Source organism: Fonsecaea multimorphosa, assembly GCF_000836435.1.
Source record: "Fonsecaea multimorphosa CBS 102226 unplaced genomic scaffold supercont1.28, whole genome shotgun sequence".
Taxonomy (NCBI): domain Eukaryota; kingdom Fungi; phylum Ascomycota; class Eurotiomycetes; order Chaetothyriales; family Herpotrichiellaceae; genus Fonsecaea; species Fonsecaea multimorphosa.
This window is the reverse complement of record NW_015971662.1, coordinates 388,445-407,260: the sequence shown is the minus strand read 5'-3', so window position 1 is coordinate 407,260 and position 18,816 is coordinate 388,445. Positions and strand designations below refer to the sequence as shown.

General features: G+C 54.6%; 3 protein-coding genes across 3 annotated transcripts; 1 reads left to right on the top strand and 2 right to left on the bottom strand.

Annotated features, from left to right (window-relative positions):
• Positions 1 to 197: 197 nt before the first annotated feature.
• Positions 198 to 1,964, bottom strand: Z520_10229 (uncharacterized protein; the record flags this gene model as incomplete). Its single annotated transcript, XM_016780722.1, has 6 exons — positions 198 to 281; positions 391 to 609; positions 695 to 854; positions 927 to 1,275; positions 1,323 to 1,535; positions 1,586 to 1,964. The coding sequence occupies 6 exons, from the start codon at positions 1,962 to 1,964 to the stop codon at positions 198 to 200; spliced, it is 1,404 nt and encodes a 467-aa protein (XP_016628325.1).
• Positions 1,965 to 2,720: 756 nt separating this feature from the next.
• On the top strand, positions 2,721 to 4,469 carry Z520_10228 (uncharacterized protein; the record flags this gene model as incomplete). Its single annotated transcript, XM_016780721.1, has 1 exon — positions 2,721 to 4,469. The coding sequence occupies one exon, from the start codon at positions 2,721 to 2,723 to the stop codon at positions 4,467 to 4,469; it is 1,749 nt and encodes a 582-aa protein (XP_016628324.1).
• A 3,096-nt stretch (positions 4,470 to 7,565) lies between these two features.
• Positions 7,566 to 14,224, bottom strand: Z520_10227 (uncharacterized protein; the record flags this gene model as incomplete). The annotated part of the gene is made up of 3 exons (XM_016780720.1): positions 7,566 to 7,610; positions 7,668 to 13,884; positions 13,947 to 14,224. 3 exons carry the CDS (start codon positions 14,222 to 14,224, stop codon positions 7,566 to 7,568), a joined length of 6,540 nt encoding a protein of 2,179 aa, XP_016628323.1.
• Between the last annotated feature and the right edge of the window lie 4,592 nt (positions 14,225 to 18,816).

The window sequence follows — 18,816 nt, the reverse complement described above, 5'->3', positions numbered from 1 at the left end:
GGGAGGAAGTAGATGGAGGAGGTATAGAATGTAACCGGACCACCCGAGACATATAGACTGGGGCTTTTTAGTGGGTACCAATGTAAACACAGCACAGAGAAGGAGAGTGGCCCGTGGAATAAACAAAGATGCACCAAGTGCTTACAATTCGTGGCCTTCCATTCCACACAAAGTGTATTGCCTTACCGTCTCATTCTTCAAGCAAAGCGGACCCCAAGCCTCCCCTTCGGATCATACCGCTTCTTGATCTCCTTCAAGCGAGGATAATTATCGCCGAAAATCTGTCCAGCCACAAAGCAATCAGTCAGTCAGTTCGGTGATTCTTCCAAAATGTGGCTAGCTGGCCTGCTGGCTACGAAAGCATTACAACCAAGGGGAATCCCAACATACCGCTTCGATATCATTGAACGACTCGATGAAGTTCGGGATATAGTCGGCATTGGTATGCGTCCGGCTGATCTCAAAGGGCGCGTCCGCGAGAGCCTTGAGCGAGAGAGCGTCAGACTCTAGAGAGCCAGGAAACGAGCCCGTCCCCAGCTGCAGGATGTGTCTGTTGTTCGTGTGCGGCCAGGCTGTATCCGTGCGGGAGGATATGGAGGAGAATGCGGGCTTTTTAGGGCTCTGGATGTCAGAAACGGGATTTTGCTCGGGGAGAAAGGAGCCGAAAGAAAGAGAGCTGGGGAAAGCCACATACGGGCTGCATTATCTCGATCAAAACAAAGGCTCCGGCGCTCTGTCGAGGGTCTTTCGCGAGCAGCTCGTTGAACCATCTCCAGGAGCGGAGGATCATCTCTTCGTCCAGGTGCGGAATCGTTGCGCCGGACATCCAGCTGTTCGTCATGCCCATGGCCACTCTGAGATTGTCTGGGCGTGGAAAGAAGTTAGTGTTGAGTGAAAAAAGGGACAGGGCTTTAGCCTTGGGAAACTCGCCTTGCTGCTGATTTGCTTCGGCGAAAGTCATGGACCTGGTGTTGTCCACCGCACCTTTGATCTTCAAAGCCCAGCCGAAGCCTTCGTCGCTGCGGCCGTGCGCTTCGCCGTTGGCGTCGTACACCACGATCAGGATGCCCGGGGCAGGATTCTGTCCGGTAAGAGCTGCATGGGCCAGATCGAGGCAAAAGAGATGCATCGCCATCTTGGGATCTTGCGTCCGACGCGTGAATTCCGACACGGTTTTGGCAAGTTCCGCGAGCGAGTCGTTCGGGAAGAGAATGTTTCCTGTGTAGATTGAGTCGGTGTATTTGTGCACTCGCAACTTTAGGCTAACGACGACTGCTCAAAGCTGTTAGACACGGTGGGGTTGGGAGACGAAATATAGGGACACCTGCCGGCAAAGCCACCTCCACCGCCGCGCAGAGCCCACAACAACTCCGGCTCTGAAGAAGCCCACAACACCCGCCCGTCGACGGTGACGACTTGTGCGTCGAGCAGGTTCTGCGGGTCAGAAGCGAGCCCGAACTCTGAAGACGCCCAAGAGATACCGCCTGCTACAACACTGCCGCCGACACCGACGAAAGAGCAGCGCACGCTCAAAGCTGAGTCTGTGAGAAATAGGTTCTTCGAAGGACCAACGAACGTTTCTCACCAGCGTAACCTCCGCTCTCTTTCTCCAGCTTCTGGTCCACGTCGCCCCATGTCTGGCCGGCACCAATGGTGATAGTCTCCGTGCTAGGGTCAAATTCAAACCCGTCAAAGGCCGTCAGACTGATCAGAACGTCCTTTGCTGAGCTTGAGCCAACACCGCCAGACCTAACTGCAAAGTCCAACTCGGCATTATTTAGATATGCCAGGATCTGTGCCAACCGCTCCACGGATCTAGGCCGAATGAGGATTTTTGGGTTCCTATTTCTTTGGGCGGCCCATGTTTTGGACTCGTCGATATACAGTTGAGTGCCTGGTAATTCTAGCTCGTCATCTTCGAGGAGTGTCTTGAGCTCAAGCAGCCGAACGTGAGAAGCAGCCATATTGGAGATGAGAACAGCCAGTGGCAGTGAATATCGTTTGAAGCAATATATGTCTCTTGGGAAAGGACCTGCAAGCGCGAAAGATGGCGGGAATGCAGCCGTCCTTATAAACAGAAGATGGCTCAGTCGACTGGACGCCTACATCACCTACCTCTCCCTATGAAAAGTCCACCTCACACCAAAGACTTGGAGTGGCCAATGCAAGCTCATATTCGGTGATCACAGGGTTGCACTGTGTCTCTGCAGCTTATCCGTACTGAGCCCCGTCGTATGATGACGACCAGTCCCAAAACGGCAAAATGATTACATGGCGGAGTGTGCCTAAGGAAGATGTTTATGCGTTTGGAAAGGGGAATGGTCGGAGGGGAAAGTGAGGTGGCAGGATGCCCGTAAGACATGAGCAGAGGGAGAGTATTTGGCAAACCGATACAGTGTTGGGAAATTGAAGAAGCAAGAGAAATTGGAGGTGCGAGTCATATATCAGTCACATGACCGGATACATGACTCGATATCTCTGGCGCCTGTTGATAGGGCGGCCTGATAGGGCGGCCTGATAGGGTCTGGATCTAGCCAATCTCTGAGTGCGGGGCGAGGGGGACTCGGCGCCTTCTCTTATCAACCCTCGACTTCGTATCAACCACTCACTCCATACCACGCCCAGCACGCCGTACTAACCACCCTCGACTCCATACTTTCCTCTCCTCCTTCCCCCAGCCTCAAAGTCCTTGCCACTACCTCATATCCTTCATCCAAATCATGTCAGTCACCACTTGCTCGACCACGGCGACGCGCTTGAGCCATTTGACCGGGAAGCGGACCAACTCGTTGGGATGGGCCAAGTCCGACTGCCACACGTGCTCCTCGCTTGGTCGTTCTTGTGACCGGCGGCGGCCTCGTTGCAGTGCCTGCCTTGCTGACGGCGTGATATGCGCGGGCTATGTGCAGCAACTCAACTGGGAAAGAGGCACCTTGAAGGTTGGGAAACGGCGGTCCAAGGAACCGTCCGAGAATGTCAGAGAAGCCAAACCAGACAAGCCGACGGCGCCGCTTCCTCGGCCCTCTTCTTACACTTTTGTGGACCAAACCGTCTCACAAACACGGTCAAGGCGGACGTCGAGAAACAACTCGAGATCAAGCGAACTCAGTATTCCCATCTCCAATGCGGCAGATTCGTCGATCACCACAACGCTCTCGAGCGGCGGAGAGTCCGTGGCGTCCACATCTCCATCCTCAATCTGGTCGGCTGTGAGCGCGAGTACGCCTCCCCTGGTCGACAGTGACCACCAGCTTGACCTCGTCCTCTACCCGACAGTCAGCCGCCACCCGGAAGGGATCGAGTGTGCGTTATCATTCTTCCATTCCTGCTTTGCCAACACCACGCTCACCTTCCCGGTGAAAATCAATCCGTGGCGAGCCTGCCTGCCGTCCATCCACGACGACTTCCCCTCGGTACGCTATGCCGCAGCGGCACTTGCAAAGCGTCAGCAAGCACACTTCGACCGAAAGCCGGAGAGTGCCTCGATCTTGCGCCTCAAGTCACAAGCCCTGTCCATCTTCGCATCGCACCTCAACGATCTGTCGTTCGAGTGCGGCCTCAGTACTGTACTTCTCCTCATCGGCCTAGATTATGCCGAAACAGGTGTATCCAACTGGAACATCCACCTGCGCGGTGCATACCGCATTCTCGAGTCCCACGGCGGCATCCGACTCGCAGAGTCACGACCTAACCTTCGAAGTCAGATTGCCATGTTGATCTGGTACGATGTCAATGCCGCGTTGATCTCGCGACGTGGTCCCACTTTTCCAAGGACCTACATTGAAGCGCTCATGGCATGGCAGGACGACAACGAATGGAGCATACTGGGTCTGAACGGCCTCCCGGACGGCATGTTTCTTGACATGCACAGCCTTGCTGTTGCCGCGGCCGACATTGATTCTGCAGACCCAGAAGCGCTCGAACTTATCCGCAAGAACATTCTTGACACAGAGGTCAGCATGGAACAAGGGAAATACCAGGCCATGATGTCCGAAATTTGGCGGTTGGGCCTGCTGTTATACTTTGCACGGGTGTTTGGGCCTTTCCGGATCTACAATTTGACAGCAATAGATTACCAGGCCGTCATGGACACGTTCGCGAGCCACGAAGGTATCGCCGAGTGGGACTTTGAACCGCGTTCCGTGGCTATGCAGATTCTCACCATGGTTGCCAACATTCCGTCACACAGCAGCTTTCAGAAACAGTGCCTGATGCCGATTGTTCTGGCCGGGTGTGAAATGTCCAGTGCGGAGTGGGCTTTCAGAAAAGTCGCCACCGAGTACTCTGAGCGGTGGAAACAGAAGACGGGGATCTGGATTTTCGAGTCTGGGTTGGAGTTTATGAGGGGCGTTTGGTCTAAGAATGACCTGGCCATGCTCACCAAAGCAGAGGATGAGGTCGACAGACCATGGGTGCCTTGGACAGAGATATACCCTCCCAGTGCTGAATATGGCTTTCTGTTTGGCTGAAAGAGGTAGTTTGCTAGTTCAGAAATACTCAAGCATTCATGGTCGTGACATACGGCACTCCTCCTCAACGCAACATGGCCGAGATAGAACTCTTTCGATCTTTGGCCACCTTATCTGCGAAGTTTGGAGCTGCGATGCTGTGGACGGCGGCGTGATATGGTTATCGACACATATCGGCGCGCTGTAAAGAGCAGCGGGATCAACATGTCCCTGGCTTGACAAAGAACAAGCGCACGGCATTGGGACCACGAAGCCTGCCGCTGAGAAAGAGCAGATAATGGAAGGACAAGTGAGCAGGGAGCGTGCCCAGTTGAAATGAGCTGCACCTCTGATTGAGCGTCGTCGATACAGTCATGATCGTGCTGTGCTCGGCGGGATATATCTCGCCATGTCCTCGAAACGGCTGCTGCAAATCCATCCTCGAATGGTCGACCAGCTGGCAGTGGGTGGGCTGCATTTTCAAATGACCAGGGTGCAAACCAGGAACGGTCCAGATTAGTGGTTACTATATCTGTCGTATTAGGGCACCTACGATCCTTCAGCAAGTTGGGTTCATGCATCAATTGCATTGGTTGCCGGATAGCCGTCTAGCCGGACTGGATTCCAGGCTCGCGTGACAGAGGAAACTGGGATGGTGCGTTTGTCTATCAGGTCCGGTTCAGTACGGGATGAACCAAGGCGTTGACAACTCCGTTAGCTTAACCGGAGCGCTATGATGGGCATGATCCATGGGTCCGGAATTATGTGCCCAGGCTTATACAAGGAACAAGTTGCGCAACGTCCAACGTACAAGGTACAAGGTGTAAGGGGCAAGCGACGAGGAACAAGGTATCTCCCCGTGCCCATACTCCGTGGAGGCCCTCCACATGGCGATCGATCTGACGTAGGCAATCAAAGGGGCGGGGCGTCCTCGTACTCGTGTGCGTTGCCATGATTATGGAGTGCATATTCCGGGTTCCTGTGTGTGTCTGTGTGGGGAAGGGAGCGGACTTGGGGCGGATATGGTCGAGAGTCGCAATCAGATGCACACGTCATGGCTGATCTAAATGTCACAACCTCTCACGTTGCGTGCCGTGTCCGTCGCGAGTCCGATGCATACGTTGTTGTACATAGGCGTGCCAGATATGGAGACATTTTCTTTTGTGGGGTGGAGTGAGAGGGGGATGGCGTATTGTTGTGGATATGAAATTTACCGAATCAATCAAGCAAGTTCACAGTCGTATTGCATGATACTGAATGACCGAGCAGTACATCAGAGATACATACGGATACACAGCGACCAAAGTACATGGGAGACATGGGGAGCCACAAGCGCAAGTGGACTAACATAGGTAGTTTTTTCCATAATTTGGCTCCAGAGGCCACGAACGGGGCACGGGCAAGTAGAAGCTGCGCATCTGAAACATACCTCCATCCATCCACGCCGCCGGCCAGTCCACATCTAGGGTACATAGGTACGTATGTAGGTACCCTAGATTATTGCGCCTCCAGGAATTTGGCACCTAGGTATGCAATAGATAACGTTTTTCCTCGTTTTAAACTCAAATATCGCCTAGGGCCGATGGGACGCTACCACGGGCTCGAACGGGTCGAAGCCCAAATCCATGGGCGAGCGGGGCTAAGAAAATGCATGTCTCAGATTGTTTCCGGAAAAGTCTTTTGGGTCACTAGGGATGGAATGGAAATGCCTCGGGTATGTACATACCGAGTACATGGTTATGGAATCAATGATGTATTCAGATCCGAAAGGGAAAAACAAAAACGGGAGATGAATTACGATGTACATATGGTGGGAGTATTAGAGGTACATAGGTACCTACACTGAACGGAAAAGAATACAAGCATAGGTAAATTACTTTGGCTACATCCCAGAAAGGGCGGAATGAAATCCTGTATATGGATGGCTGGCTGAATGGATTGGATGCATGTGGAATACGCCTCGTCCCTATTTTTAGCCTCATCCATCCTTTCCTTTCGTGCCATGCTACCTACCTATGCGATGCGAAGCCGGCAACGATCCATATGGATCCTATACCCGCATTCCCCATTCTCAGGCACCAAGGGCCAGGGCCCGCCAGATTCATTCCCACCCAGGGAATCGGCGCGGGAACCTGGGCGCGTCATTGAAACCACCTTTCTCTCGTCATTGAATTTGTGGGAACAAAACACAAGGAAAGGGCCACACAGACCGAATCCGAGTAATGTGTCACGTAATTGTACCTAGGGTATATCCTAACCCTCATCTCCACACACACACACACACACGGCTGGATCTCCACAAATTCATACACACGGGGGGGAGCAACACAACCGGGGCGGGCGGCAAGAGAAATATAGGAAATAAGGACAGAGGGATTGAGTTTGGACTGGGTTCTTCGGGAAAAGGAAGGGAAAAAGCCTTGTTAGCAACTATTAGCCCGTACAATGGGTGAGTCAATGACAATAGATACCCGGTTGTGTCTTCCGTGATATACAGCGATACTAGATACCTGAAACTATAGTGGGAGTGACGAGGATGTGGATGGATGGCAGAGTTAGACAGACCATCTCTCGTATGTATGAGGTCGGCATCTCCTTATAGGCCATGGAAAACGCTTTTCATTGTACAAAAGTAATGCATTAAGGATACAGAGAACGCTTGTGAGGAAAAATACTATGAATGACATTGGACACGGGTGTAACAATAGCCCATGAGCACGACTTAAGGAAAAAGGAAACTCGCTTTGAAATCAGCCCGTCGCAATCGCCGTCCCTCTTGCCCACCATCCCACCGCCAACGCCCCATAACACTTTCCAAGAGCAAATTGCATAGTGAACACTCCCCATAGGCCAGTCCGTAATCGATTCCCCGAACGCATCTGAAAATGCTCAGCAAAACCAACGTTGTCAGCGCTGTATTGTTGTCAAGACCCTTTCCCCCGAATATGTACGCATTTCGAAACAAGGGAGCAACAAGCCCGGGCGTAAGAAACAAAATAGTCTATCCAGCAATTAAATCCCACCCCAGCTGTCTATCAGGTATCTTTCTTGCGTGAGAAGCTGTTGAAATGAATCTTTCTAGTCATGTCGTGACAGTGAACGCGTGCAAGGTCTCCCCTAAGACAGAAGAGCCTCGCGGATGAACTGACCAACGCCCTTGGCCTGTAGAAATAATTAGCGCTCTGAAACGTATAACAATTGCATGAAGCAGTCACTTACCACCGGAGGCTTCATCATCGTAAAGTGGTTCCCAACCACTGTGACCATCTTGCACACGTCAACTCCCAAAAGCTTGTCCCAGCCGTTGGGGCCGAAGTCGTTTCGGTTCTCCAGGAGCCACTTCATGCTCTTGGGATCATCCGCTTGTGGCGGAGGTCGCGGGTCACCAGGCTTGCCGCAGACACCATCGGTCGCCCAGATGAGCAATGTCGGGGGTGCCTTGAAATCATGGGTCGACTTCAACTCTGGACGGTAGGCGGTCAATGCCTTGATGCTGTATTCGAAGTGAGGCAACAGCCAGTTGGGCGTCTTGCCCGTACCGGTGCCCAAAAGCCCGATCTCATCAAAGAAGTGGTGCAGACGAGCCGGCAGGGGCTCGAGTCGGATTGGGCAAGGTGAGTCGATCAGGATCAGCTTCTCGACCGAGTAGTTGCGGTCAGGATGCAGCTTCTGCAGGTCACTGAGCTGTCTGGTGACCTCGTAGGCGACGACACCGCCAGCAGACCAACCACCCAGGATGTAAGGACCCATCGGCTGTCGGCGCATCACTTCTTCAAGGTAGAGCTTGGATACACCTTCAATCCCGCAGGTGTAGTTCGTAGGATCCTTCATGAAGGGGCAGTTGAGACCATAGACGGCCAGGTTCTTGCTGTCAATGGCTGGGATCGACACGTAAGAGGTGGCGGAGCCCGATCCATCAGGGAACAAGAAGAGGTTCTTGGTGGCCGTCTTAGGGTTTCCCTGGAGCAACACCGACGTGGCAGGAGGCATCTGGACAACAACCTCGACGGGAGGAGCGGCCGGGGCAACAACAACGCTGGTTCTAACCTCATGCTTCTGGGCTGTAGGTGGAGCGACCTTGGGCTTTTCGAGACCCAGGGCCTTTCGCAAATGACCAAGGGATGGGTTGTCAGCCAAAATAGTGGGGTCGAGATCAATGTCGTGGTCCTCACGAAGCTTGCCGAGAACGGTGAGGGCCATCAGAGAGTCCATGCCCAAGTTGCTGAGATCGGTAGTCTCGGTAATCTCGGCCAGGTCCATCTCCATTTCCTGGGCAATCACTTGCCGGATGGTTTCGATCATGTCGCCACCTGCGGCCGAGGGCGGCTGGGCCACAGCTTCCACGGCAGCAGACTTGGCCTGGTCTTCAGGTTTGGCAGGGAAGTCTTCCGTGTCGGGGGTGGTGATACCGGACTCGACAGTTTCGTCGTCGCTCTCTGAGCCAGAATCAGTCGATTCGACAGAGCTAGCGTCGCCGCCAGTCGCCGCATCCGGCACTGACATGCCGCTCAGGTGCTTGCGAAGAGCACCCACCGAGGCGTGATCAGTGAAGAGGGTGTTGTCCACCTCCAGGTCGAGATCTTCACGGAATTTGCCGGAGATGGTCAAGGACATCAAACTGTCAACGCCCATATCCGCCCATTGGATGTCATCGTTCAGTTCAGACTGATCAACATCGATCTCCTTTGCGATGATGTCGAAAGCCCGAGCAACGAGGCTGCCGGAGGAAGGCGCAGACTTGGGGGGAGCAGGAGCCTTGACCTTGGGGGTTTTGGCGGGCTTCTTGGCCTTCACTTTGGGAGCCGGCAGTTCGATGTGAGAAGGAGCGGCAGACTCGACGGGCGTAGAAGCCTTGGCAGCACGAGTCTCCTTGACAGGAGCTGGTGCTGGGGTGGCAGCCTTAGCACCAGCCTTGGGCTTGGGCATCATGACGTCCATCAACTTGCGAGGGATGCACTGGAAGCGGACGGCACCAGCCACACCCACGATTTCCTTGCTGGAGTTGAAGACGTAGACATCACCAGCTCGCATCTTGCTTCCGGCGACAGGCTGCATCTTGACGTAGGCGAAGTATTGCTTGTCATGCTCGAGAGGGGCGAGGAATCGGAGACTGCCCCATCCGTGGGAGATAAAGCACTCTTCCATGCGGTTGACAGTGGCATTGACAGTGAAGCCTGACAGATGGCAGGCGCTGTCAATGAAGTAGGGGCTGAAGTAGAAGTCACCGTCGTTGGGACCGGCACGGAATTTGATGTTGCTGGTCGCTTCAAACTCCGGGCCGTCGAAGATGACGCTCTGCATACCCTGGAAGACATCCGAGTAGTCGACCAAAGCACCGAAGAGTTTGTAAGCCATGGAACGGCTGACCTTGTCGGCCTCGCCGTTCTCCATCTTGTGCTTGAGCATGTCAATCCTGGATTGGACAAGATACGACACCTTGCCCCACTCTTCCTTCCAGGCAGCCGAGTTCTCAAAGCGCAGGACGCACTTGGCGTGGACGACGTCCTTCTTGCCGTTGTTGGTGGTGACGGTGAAGTCGGCTTTTCTGGCGTCGAGGTCAATCTTCATGGTCATGCGCACGATCTGGCTCTCGGGCTCGTTGATGTTCTTGAGCAGCAGTGGAGCGGGGTTGTCCATGGTGCCGATGTTGATGTCGACCTTCTCGCCTGGTTTGATCAAGTTGACACCGTAGTTGCAGAGAGTGTAGGCCATGTCAGCATACAAGGTCGATGGGCAGAGACCGCTGCCATTCACCAAGTGACCCGCCACGACGGGGAACAACTTAGGGTGGGAGAAGTCGGACTCGGCGATGATGGTGGCCACCTTGCCCTTGACATCCTCTGAGACGATTCCCTGCACGGCGGTGGACAGGTACTTTCTGGCCTTCGCAGGCCCGGTGGCCACGGGAGCCGCTGCAGCAGGAGCCACACTCTTGGGGTAATCGCCCTTGTACAACAGCCAATCCCCAGTGTACTGGAGCCAGTAATTCTTTTCGTCGAACCCGTAGGATGGCATGTCGTTCAGGACGCGGAGCGCCTCGTTCTCCTTGTGGAAGGTATCCCAGTTGAGGGCCTTTCCGGCGGTGTACAGACCCGCCATGGAGGTGGAGATGATCTTCCAGGGATCCTCGTCACGGCGCATGGTTGGCAGAGTGGGTGCAGACAAGCAGGATTTGATCATGCTGGCGCACAGAGGATGACCGCCAACCTCGAGCCACAGGGAGGTATCGCTGATGGTGGCAGTCGACATACCGGCAGAGAGGCCACCAACAAAGTCGACCGTCTTGCGACAGTGTCTGCTGAGGTAAAACGCGTCGAAGACACCGCCGACGTTGACGATGTCGCTCAGAAGAGGCGAGATGACGGGGACACGGGGTGCATGATACTTGACCGACGAGGCCAGCTTTTCAAAGTCCGCCAGGATAGGGTCAACTTGAGACGAGTGGAATGCAAAAGGCAACTTAAGCTTAGTGCATTTCTGGCCCGCATCCGCTAGTTTTTGGGCAACAGCATCAATGTCGCCCATGGTGCCAGAGAGCACAGTATCGGAGACACCGTTAATGCAAGCAATCTCAATCTTGCCTTGGCTGTTGGCAACGACATCCTGCAGACCTGCGACCGGAGACCGGACAGCCAGCATGGCGTGAGTACCGGCGGTGCATTTTTGTTCTAGAAGCTGCGCCCGCTTCCCGACCAAGTAGATGGTATCGGCGACAGACAAGACACCGGCGGCTTGGAGAGCGGCATACTCACCCAAGGAGTGGCCAATCACCACGCTGGGTGTGACGCCCCAGGTCGCCCAGAGGCGTGTGAGGGCCATCTGGATACAGCACATTCCTAGCTGCACCACGGTGGGGGGCAGATGCTGGACCTCAGTCGACCCGTCAATGAGAGGCATGATCGACGGGAGACCCTGGCGGAGAGCGATGTCGTTGAACTCCTCGATGTCTCCACGGAACTGCTTGGAGGTCTCAAAAAGCTTCTGGCCCATGCCGGTGTACTGAGAGCCCTGGCCAGTGAATGCCATGGCGATCTGAGGCGCGGCGAGAGGAATGGGGTTGTGGGTCTGATCTTGAGTGGCTTTGAGAGCTGCCTGCAGTTGTGAGACGGACTGCACAGGGAACGCCGCGCGGTAGTTGTAGTGCGCACGACGCGCCGTCACCGTATAGGCGAGGTCGGGAAGACCGACGTTGGGGTTCTTGTTGAGATACTCCTCGTACTTGGCAACGGTCTTCTTGAACGCAGCCAGCGACTTGGCCGAAACTGTCACTACCTGGGTAGATCGGGGATCAGACGTGGGCTCCGCAGGGACCTCTGGACCATCCTGGAGCAGCATTGCCGTGTTACCACCAGCCGCACTAAAGTTGTTGATGAACACGGTTCGCTTGCCACCAGCAGGTCGAGGGAATGCAGTGGTCTGGAAAGCGATGTTAACATTGCGCTCCTTCAGGTCGGGTGCGAAGTTCTTGTTGATTTGTTTCTTGATACCAGTGTGGGGAGGGATCTTGCTCTTCTGCAGCATCAAGATCACCTTGATGAGCGCAGACACACCGGAGACGGCCTCACCGTGACCGATATTGGACTTCACCGCTCCGACGTACAGGGGCTGATCTGGTCGCCTGCGGTTCTGTCGTGGAGCGAAGACTGAGGACACGGACTCCATTTCAATGCCATCACCTGCCTGGGTACCGGTGCCGTGCATTTCGACGTAGTTGACATCATTGCAGTGCACGTTGCACTCCTTGAGCACCTTGTCGAACAGGAAAGCTTGGTTTTCCGCGCAAGGATGCGTGATCGAGACGGCCTCTGCAGAGTGGTTCGTGCCGATCCCGCGAATGACGCCCAGGATGGGATCGCGGTCAGCGACGGCGTCTTCGAGTCTCTTCATGATGACTGTGCAGACACCGTCACCTCGGCAGTAGCCATCGGCGTCGTTATCCCAAGTCTTGCACGATCCGGTTCTAGACAGGAAGTGACCTCTGCTCAAACCAGAGAAAATATCCGAGTTCGTGAGCACGTTGGCACCGCCTGTGAACGCAGTGTCGCACTCGTTTGCTCGCAGGGAAGTAATGGCGACGTTCATCGCAGCAAAGCTGGAAGAGCAGGCCGTATCCACCGAGAAGCTGGGCCCGGAGAACTTGAAAAAATAGTTGATACGACCCGGACCAAAGGCACGCACGCCTCCGGAAATGAAATACGTATCAATATCCTGGGCCGCGTTGACCTCACGCCAGTCATCGGAGGTCTGGCCGTAGAAGGTACCAATTCTGTCATGCTTGGTCGAAGGAGTGCGTCCTGGGACGATACCGGCCATTTCCATGGCCTCGTAGCCAGTGGCAAGCATCAGTCTCTGCATGGGATCTGTTTGTGCCGCCTCTCGAGGCGACATGTTGAAGAACCTTGCATCAAATAGACCGGGCTTCTCAATGAAGTTTCCGAAAGGTGTGTGGGAAGTGTTCTTCTTCTTGGAGGTCGGGTCCGTGTGTGAATCGACGGGGAACCTGTCCGGGGGAACTGGCCTGTGCACATCGAGACCCTTCTCCAGCAGCTGCCAGAAGAGCTCGCTGTCGGCCGCATCAGGGAAACGGCCGGAGTACCCAACAATGGCAATGTCGGCCTCTTTCTTGGAGTGCTTCGTTCCCGCCGGGGCCACGGTAGACCAGTGGGACTGATCCTCGAGGGCGACTTTTGGTGTGCTGGCTTTGAGGGCGGAAACGACGCTGCTGGCGAGGTTGGTGGGACCCACGGCGAAGACCTTGGCTTCCTCAGCCTTGCCAGAGGCGCAGTATTTCAAGACCTTGTCCCATCTCAGCGGCTCAATCACAATCTCTTTCAAAGCACCCTGCAGGAGCTCGAAGCCGTTCTGTGCGTGGATGGGCTTGCCGGTGACACTGGAACAGACGGGATATCTGACTGTGGTGTTGCTGAAAATGTCCTTCGTCTGCGGCCTGAGGATCTTCTCGAGGTCTGCCTGGGAATGAAGGTGGGAGGCGTGGTAGGGAGCGTAGATGGACACGGGTGCGTTTTTATGGGTGGAGAAGAACTCGGAGTCCTTGAATAGCGAGGCCTTCGTAGACGGCGGCCCACTGATGGTGACCGAGGTTGCGGAAGAGGCGCTGATCCACAGCTTGTTGGTAGGTGAAGTGCCCTTCTCTTTGTGAAACGCGTCCAAAGCAGTCTGCGCGGACTTCTCGTCCGCAGCCACGATGGTCGACCATGACTGGGGCTTGGAATCGCACTCGATCTGCTCTGCCACCTTGCCCACATGAGCACCTGCACGGAACGCAATGCGGACAGACTCCACGGCGAGGGGAAGGAGGGCTGTAAGTGAATCTGAAGAGGCGACCGCGGCAGCTGCAATTAAACCGGTACATAGACCGACCAGCCGGGCGTCTACATTATGAGGAATGTATGAGGGTGTTCTCTCCTCGAAAGCACTGAAGCTCACCAGTCAGCAAAGTCTGGGCAGTCGCCAGTTCGGGGGCAATTTGAGGCATACCCGAAGAAGTGAGTGAACTGCGAAATACAAACAAGAGCGCTCTCAACGGCGGGATCTTTGGCCTCGCCTCTGTAATAACGATCGACTAGTTCTTGAATGGTAGAGAAATTAGGGACTGCTTTCGAAGGATGGGATCGGGCTCGGTTTTCGACTCTGACGGCTTCGCCAGCCCTCTCCAGGAAGCTCTGTAGGATGACATCGTCCTTCCTGGAGAAGACCTTGGCGAAGAACGCCCGACAGTCGGCGGTTTGATCGCCGAAGACGTAGACCTCCTCCATGGTGGGCGTGAAAAGGATGTCGACGAACTTCAACGAGCGTTGCTTAAAGGTAGAGGAACAGGAAAAATGAGGGAGGATCAGTTATGATATAAAGGAGTTGGGGGGAGCGAGTGAAAATAGACCGAACGGCCAATGTCAAGCATGAGTAAGGGAGTGGTCAAAGTGAATTTGACAACAGCGCCCCCTGGTGGGTCGTGTGAGGGTCATACTAGGGGAGTCCAAAGCATGCAGCGCGATCTGCGCGCAAGGAAATTCACGAGCATGGCGAGGCAATCCAAATCTGGAGAGGCTGTTCTCGTCGAAGTCGTTGCGGTCATGTATTGGCAATTCGGGCATTGGCAAGGCGGGCTCCACTCGTGTATTGACGGTCCTGCTTGGCCCTAGTGTACGCGACCTCGCGAGCTAGTCGAATCGTGCTTGTTTTTTTTTCCTTCGGCGCCCGAATATGGCAATCAACACGGCCTGGACCCAGTGAGACATCTCCTGGGCTCAACTGGGGGCCTGTAATCTTACACGCTGGTACGGTGACCTCGACGTCGTCGCTCCCAGGCCTCCCAGCTGGCCATGTTACTAGTACCCCTCGGTATAGGTCGTACCTAGGTCGCTGTCGACTCCTACAGCCGCCTGAACCAACGCAGTCATCACTATACTCTGCTGATACTTCTTGCCAATGCTCAGCCGCACCAGTGTACAGCAGTTACGGTCTGTAAAAGCTTTGTTTAGCGGCAAAACAATAACCTGCTCGAGCACAGGAGGTGATCTGTTTTGCATTGGAGGGAAAGGGGGCTGGGGACCAAGATTTTCTGCCCATTACATTTTACGGAGGATTTGGTTCGGTTCCAAAGGGCGTCTTCCCATTTGTTCCAACAGCTGGTCCGGTCCTTGGCTACGGGCAATGTAGCACGGACACTAGCCCTATTCGGACCTCTCCTCTAAAATATCTCGACGTCGCATTGGCTCGCCATACCGTCGTCGTCTTGCTTGCTCGGACTACTGGATACTGCGCAACCTATCAATGCAACGTTTGACCTGAGCAACGATCCCAGCAACACCGCAGACACGACCCTGTCCCCCGCCCTGAGAGCACGCCTTCTGCCCACCGAACCATACCACTTCGCCGCTTGGAAATGGTGACGTTGTGCTGGTCAGGTCTACAATAGTGGGTGTGTATTCCGCAGAGGTATCACAACCACCTCGTCCGCGGCAAGGGGGTGAAGTTGCCGCTAGTGGACTTGGCCGTATCGCTGGGTGGCCTTCCCAACGGTTATACCAGGTAAAGGATGTAAAGACAAGAACGTCAGGCGGTGACCATACGTCTTGATCCCCGTATCGCGGCCCCCCTGTCCAACGGGCTGAGGCTGAACAGAGTTGCCAGTGGCGGCAAAGAGATTGGAGGACAACAATCACCTCCAGACTTGGGATCCGCTGCCTCTTCCCAAATGATGACTGCATGGCGTTCAAGCTCGCCTGGTTATCGCATTCCCCCTCTCTGGTACCTAATCACCATTGGTACGAGGACAAGTACATTCATAGTAACGGTGGTGGACTCTGTCGCTTCCTCGTGGTGCGCGGAGATTCCACAGACAGCACGTCGAAAGTGGCATGAGAGCAGGACATCCGCGCGCAAAGGCCGAATCCTCCAGCGAGGGAGCCAGTGCGTCGTGAAGCAGCAGAGCAGCCTGTATCCCGTCAATTGTCCTTTCGCCCTGAGCCTAAAGGCTGACAAACACCATGTTTTCCTGCGGCGTTCCCGCGGCGGCAATGATTTGTCTGGAGCGGTGCGGATCCCCAACTCATACACAAAGTGTCCCAGCCAATTTTACCGGTACCGTGGGCTGTGGATGGCGGAGTTTGGGACAAATGAGCGGTGGATGAGCTCTGCTCGGATGTGGGTGATAGGGGAAGGAAATCCCGGCCTTGGGCCCTGCGAGACAGGGGATGGGCCAGGATGGGCCAGGATGGATCAAACATGCTTCAGGTTTGTCCCAGCTCACTTCCGTCTAGCGTGACGCCACACCTTGCATGGTCTAGCGAGCCTTGTGCATCGACTCTATATTTGGCGTCAGGCCCTGACGCTATCCCTTTCTTGCCGCCAAGCTTCCCCTCCAAGCCTCGCTGGGGTCCTGTGGACACTTGGCATCAGGATCCCTTCTCCACTGTCTTCCCCTCCACCCGCAACGAAGTGACACCAATTGTCTGGCCAAAGAATTTCCATCGCGGCTTCCATCCGGCCACAAACAATAACCCTCCGCCAGCACTGTCCGTCCGCGGGCTCATGTGGATTATCAAGCAGATGGACTTGAATTCTCTGGCCCAAACTACCACCACAACCAAAAATCGCCGCAAAATATCCTGGCGCAACTGTGGCGTTAGGGGATCGGATCTGCAAGCACAAGGGCAAGTGCTAACGAGTACAGGCGAACCGAGATAATCATGTCAAAGATAGGGGCTCGATCCACGTTGAAATGGATCTCCCAAGGACTCGTATGGTATTTGCTTTACTACAGACGCGAGAGAAAATCACATGTGTCCTGCATAATACGTGTGGCCACCACAATCTCTTTGTGTCTTCAACCGAACTTTGGGGGTGGAGCAAGCCCCTTCTTTCCCCTTTTCTTGATGCCACGCCCATTTCGGGAGGATCGAAATTCCCCCCTTTTCGGCAAGCCGTTACCGAATAGAGAAGCTAGTGGCGATACTATCGCGATAGGCGTCGACGAGGCTCAGGAGACTATACATACCGGGCCTGGCCTAGAGATCTTGTCTCATAAAATGGAGAGCCACAACTTCACGTCAACCAGCGCGCCATGTTTCCGTTCTTCCTCAGCCTTGAAGCGAAGCGAACATAGAGCCCTGTGGGATGTGGGTTCAACCACGAGTCTCGCCAACTCTCCGGCCCAGTCAGCGCCTCATCCGGGCAATAGCTAAGGGGGTAAACACACTATCAGGTAGCTAATCGATCAGATGGCGCATTCAACAACGCGCTACACTTCTGGGGCCTCCCCTTTTTTATCGATTAAGTATTCTCCTTTTCCTGCAGACAATAGATAACGCCAGGCCGCCCGGACACGAAGGTCGAATCTGGTTCACAGCAGACGCCATTATTGACGCAAGCGTGGTCGTCTCTGGTCGAGCCTTCACATAGCGTGATGATCCCGGTCATGATATAATACTGTCACCCAGTGGGCGGCCCGCTAACGGACCTCAGACTCCTTCGGGAATACTGGGAGTGCCCGCCAACCCGCCATTTGTGCGAGGCTTTGGAGGATTCAATTTTCTGCAGTTGAACAACGCCTCTACTCGCTTGCTGGACCCGTTGTGCCTGGCATTCAAGTCCGCTTCCTGCAGGACGGAGAGGGACTTGGATAATGCAAGGGAACGACTCTAGCGTCATTCTTTCTATTTTGAGAACCGACATTCACAGCAACAAAGAATTAGAAGGGATTCGCCCGGCGAACTGCTCGTCAACACCAGAGTCATGCATTTTTCCCTCAGACCCTGCGAGGCATATGTGTGGTGAGCACGAGCCAATCCTTACCCGTGCCTGGCTTCCGCTGAAGTACGTATCTGTATCAAACCCCGAGTCGAAGAAGCCAAGCACCTTAATGAGGTGCACATCCAATGCTCACAATAGACAGTGTCTAGTAGTATTGCACAGACTGAGAACCAGGGCTCACTGGTCTCCATCTGTCAGCAAACCATCCCATGACGCCTGATTTGCTGCGATCTGCGTGTGGATCCCTACAATTGCTGTTCTGCTTTGCGTGCCCACACTGTTTGGGAACGCCAAACTGTAAGTGCTCACCTTCCGATTGCCATGCTATACAAAGCACTCCCGCCCTCGCGGGGCCAGGTGCTGCCATCATCTTCCTGGCAAGTTGACTCGAGATCCTGCACCTGTCGGGCTTCTCGTTTCAAACCAGACCGTCGAAGGCTGGATCGATCTCCATGCACGAATACTACCGCAGCATCGGTCATTGTGAGAGTGATACGAGGCGTGGGTGCCTCCGCGAGTACCTGAGTCTTCGCCGGGATGGACAAGCCGTTCGTACACCCGTGGCTCCACGACATTCATGGTGGTCACTTTCAGGCGTTGATCTGTCAGGGACATCTCTTGGCATGACTGTATTCGGCCTCCAGCTTCAGTCGCGAATATAGCGCTGTCGGTATACGGTATACGACAACAGGTCAGTCACCAGTGGTCTCGGGTCCTTGCAGGCGCCAATCCGGCATAAGACTCCATGATGGGCACCTGCAGGACGTGGCTCTCATATCCGGGGCACCGGTAAATGTCGCAGGTAAGCATCTCACAGGTTCAGTGGCAGACCAAAAATGTACGAGCACCTAAAGGTTACACACACGACCTTCCCACTGGGACTTCTGAGCAGGCACAAGTTTTTCGATACGACATTGAAAACAGGTTTCTGTCTCGTGAAACCTTGATCCCGATGGCAGACTTCGAGGACCCCTGGGATGAAAGGTCCGCCACTGCGGGAATGTTGGACAGGTTGTGAAGTGAGCCACAGTTCTGGGTCACGGAAACTCCCACATTTCCAACCTGGCTGTCAAACCCCAGACGATCGCAATGGCAC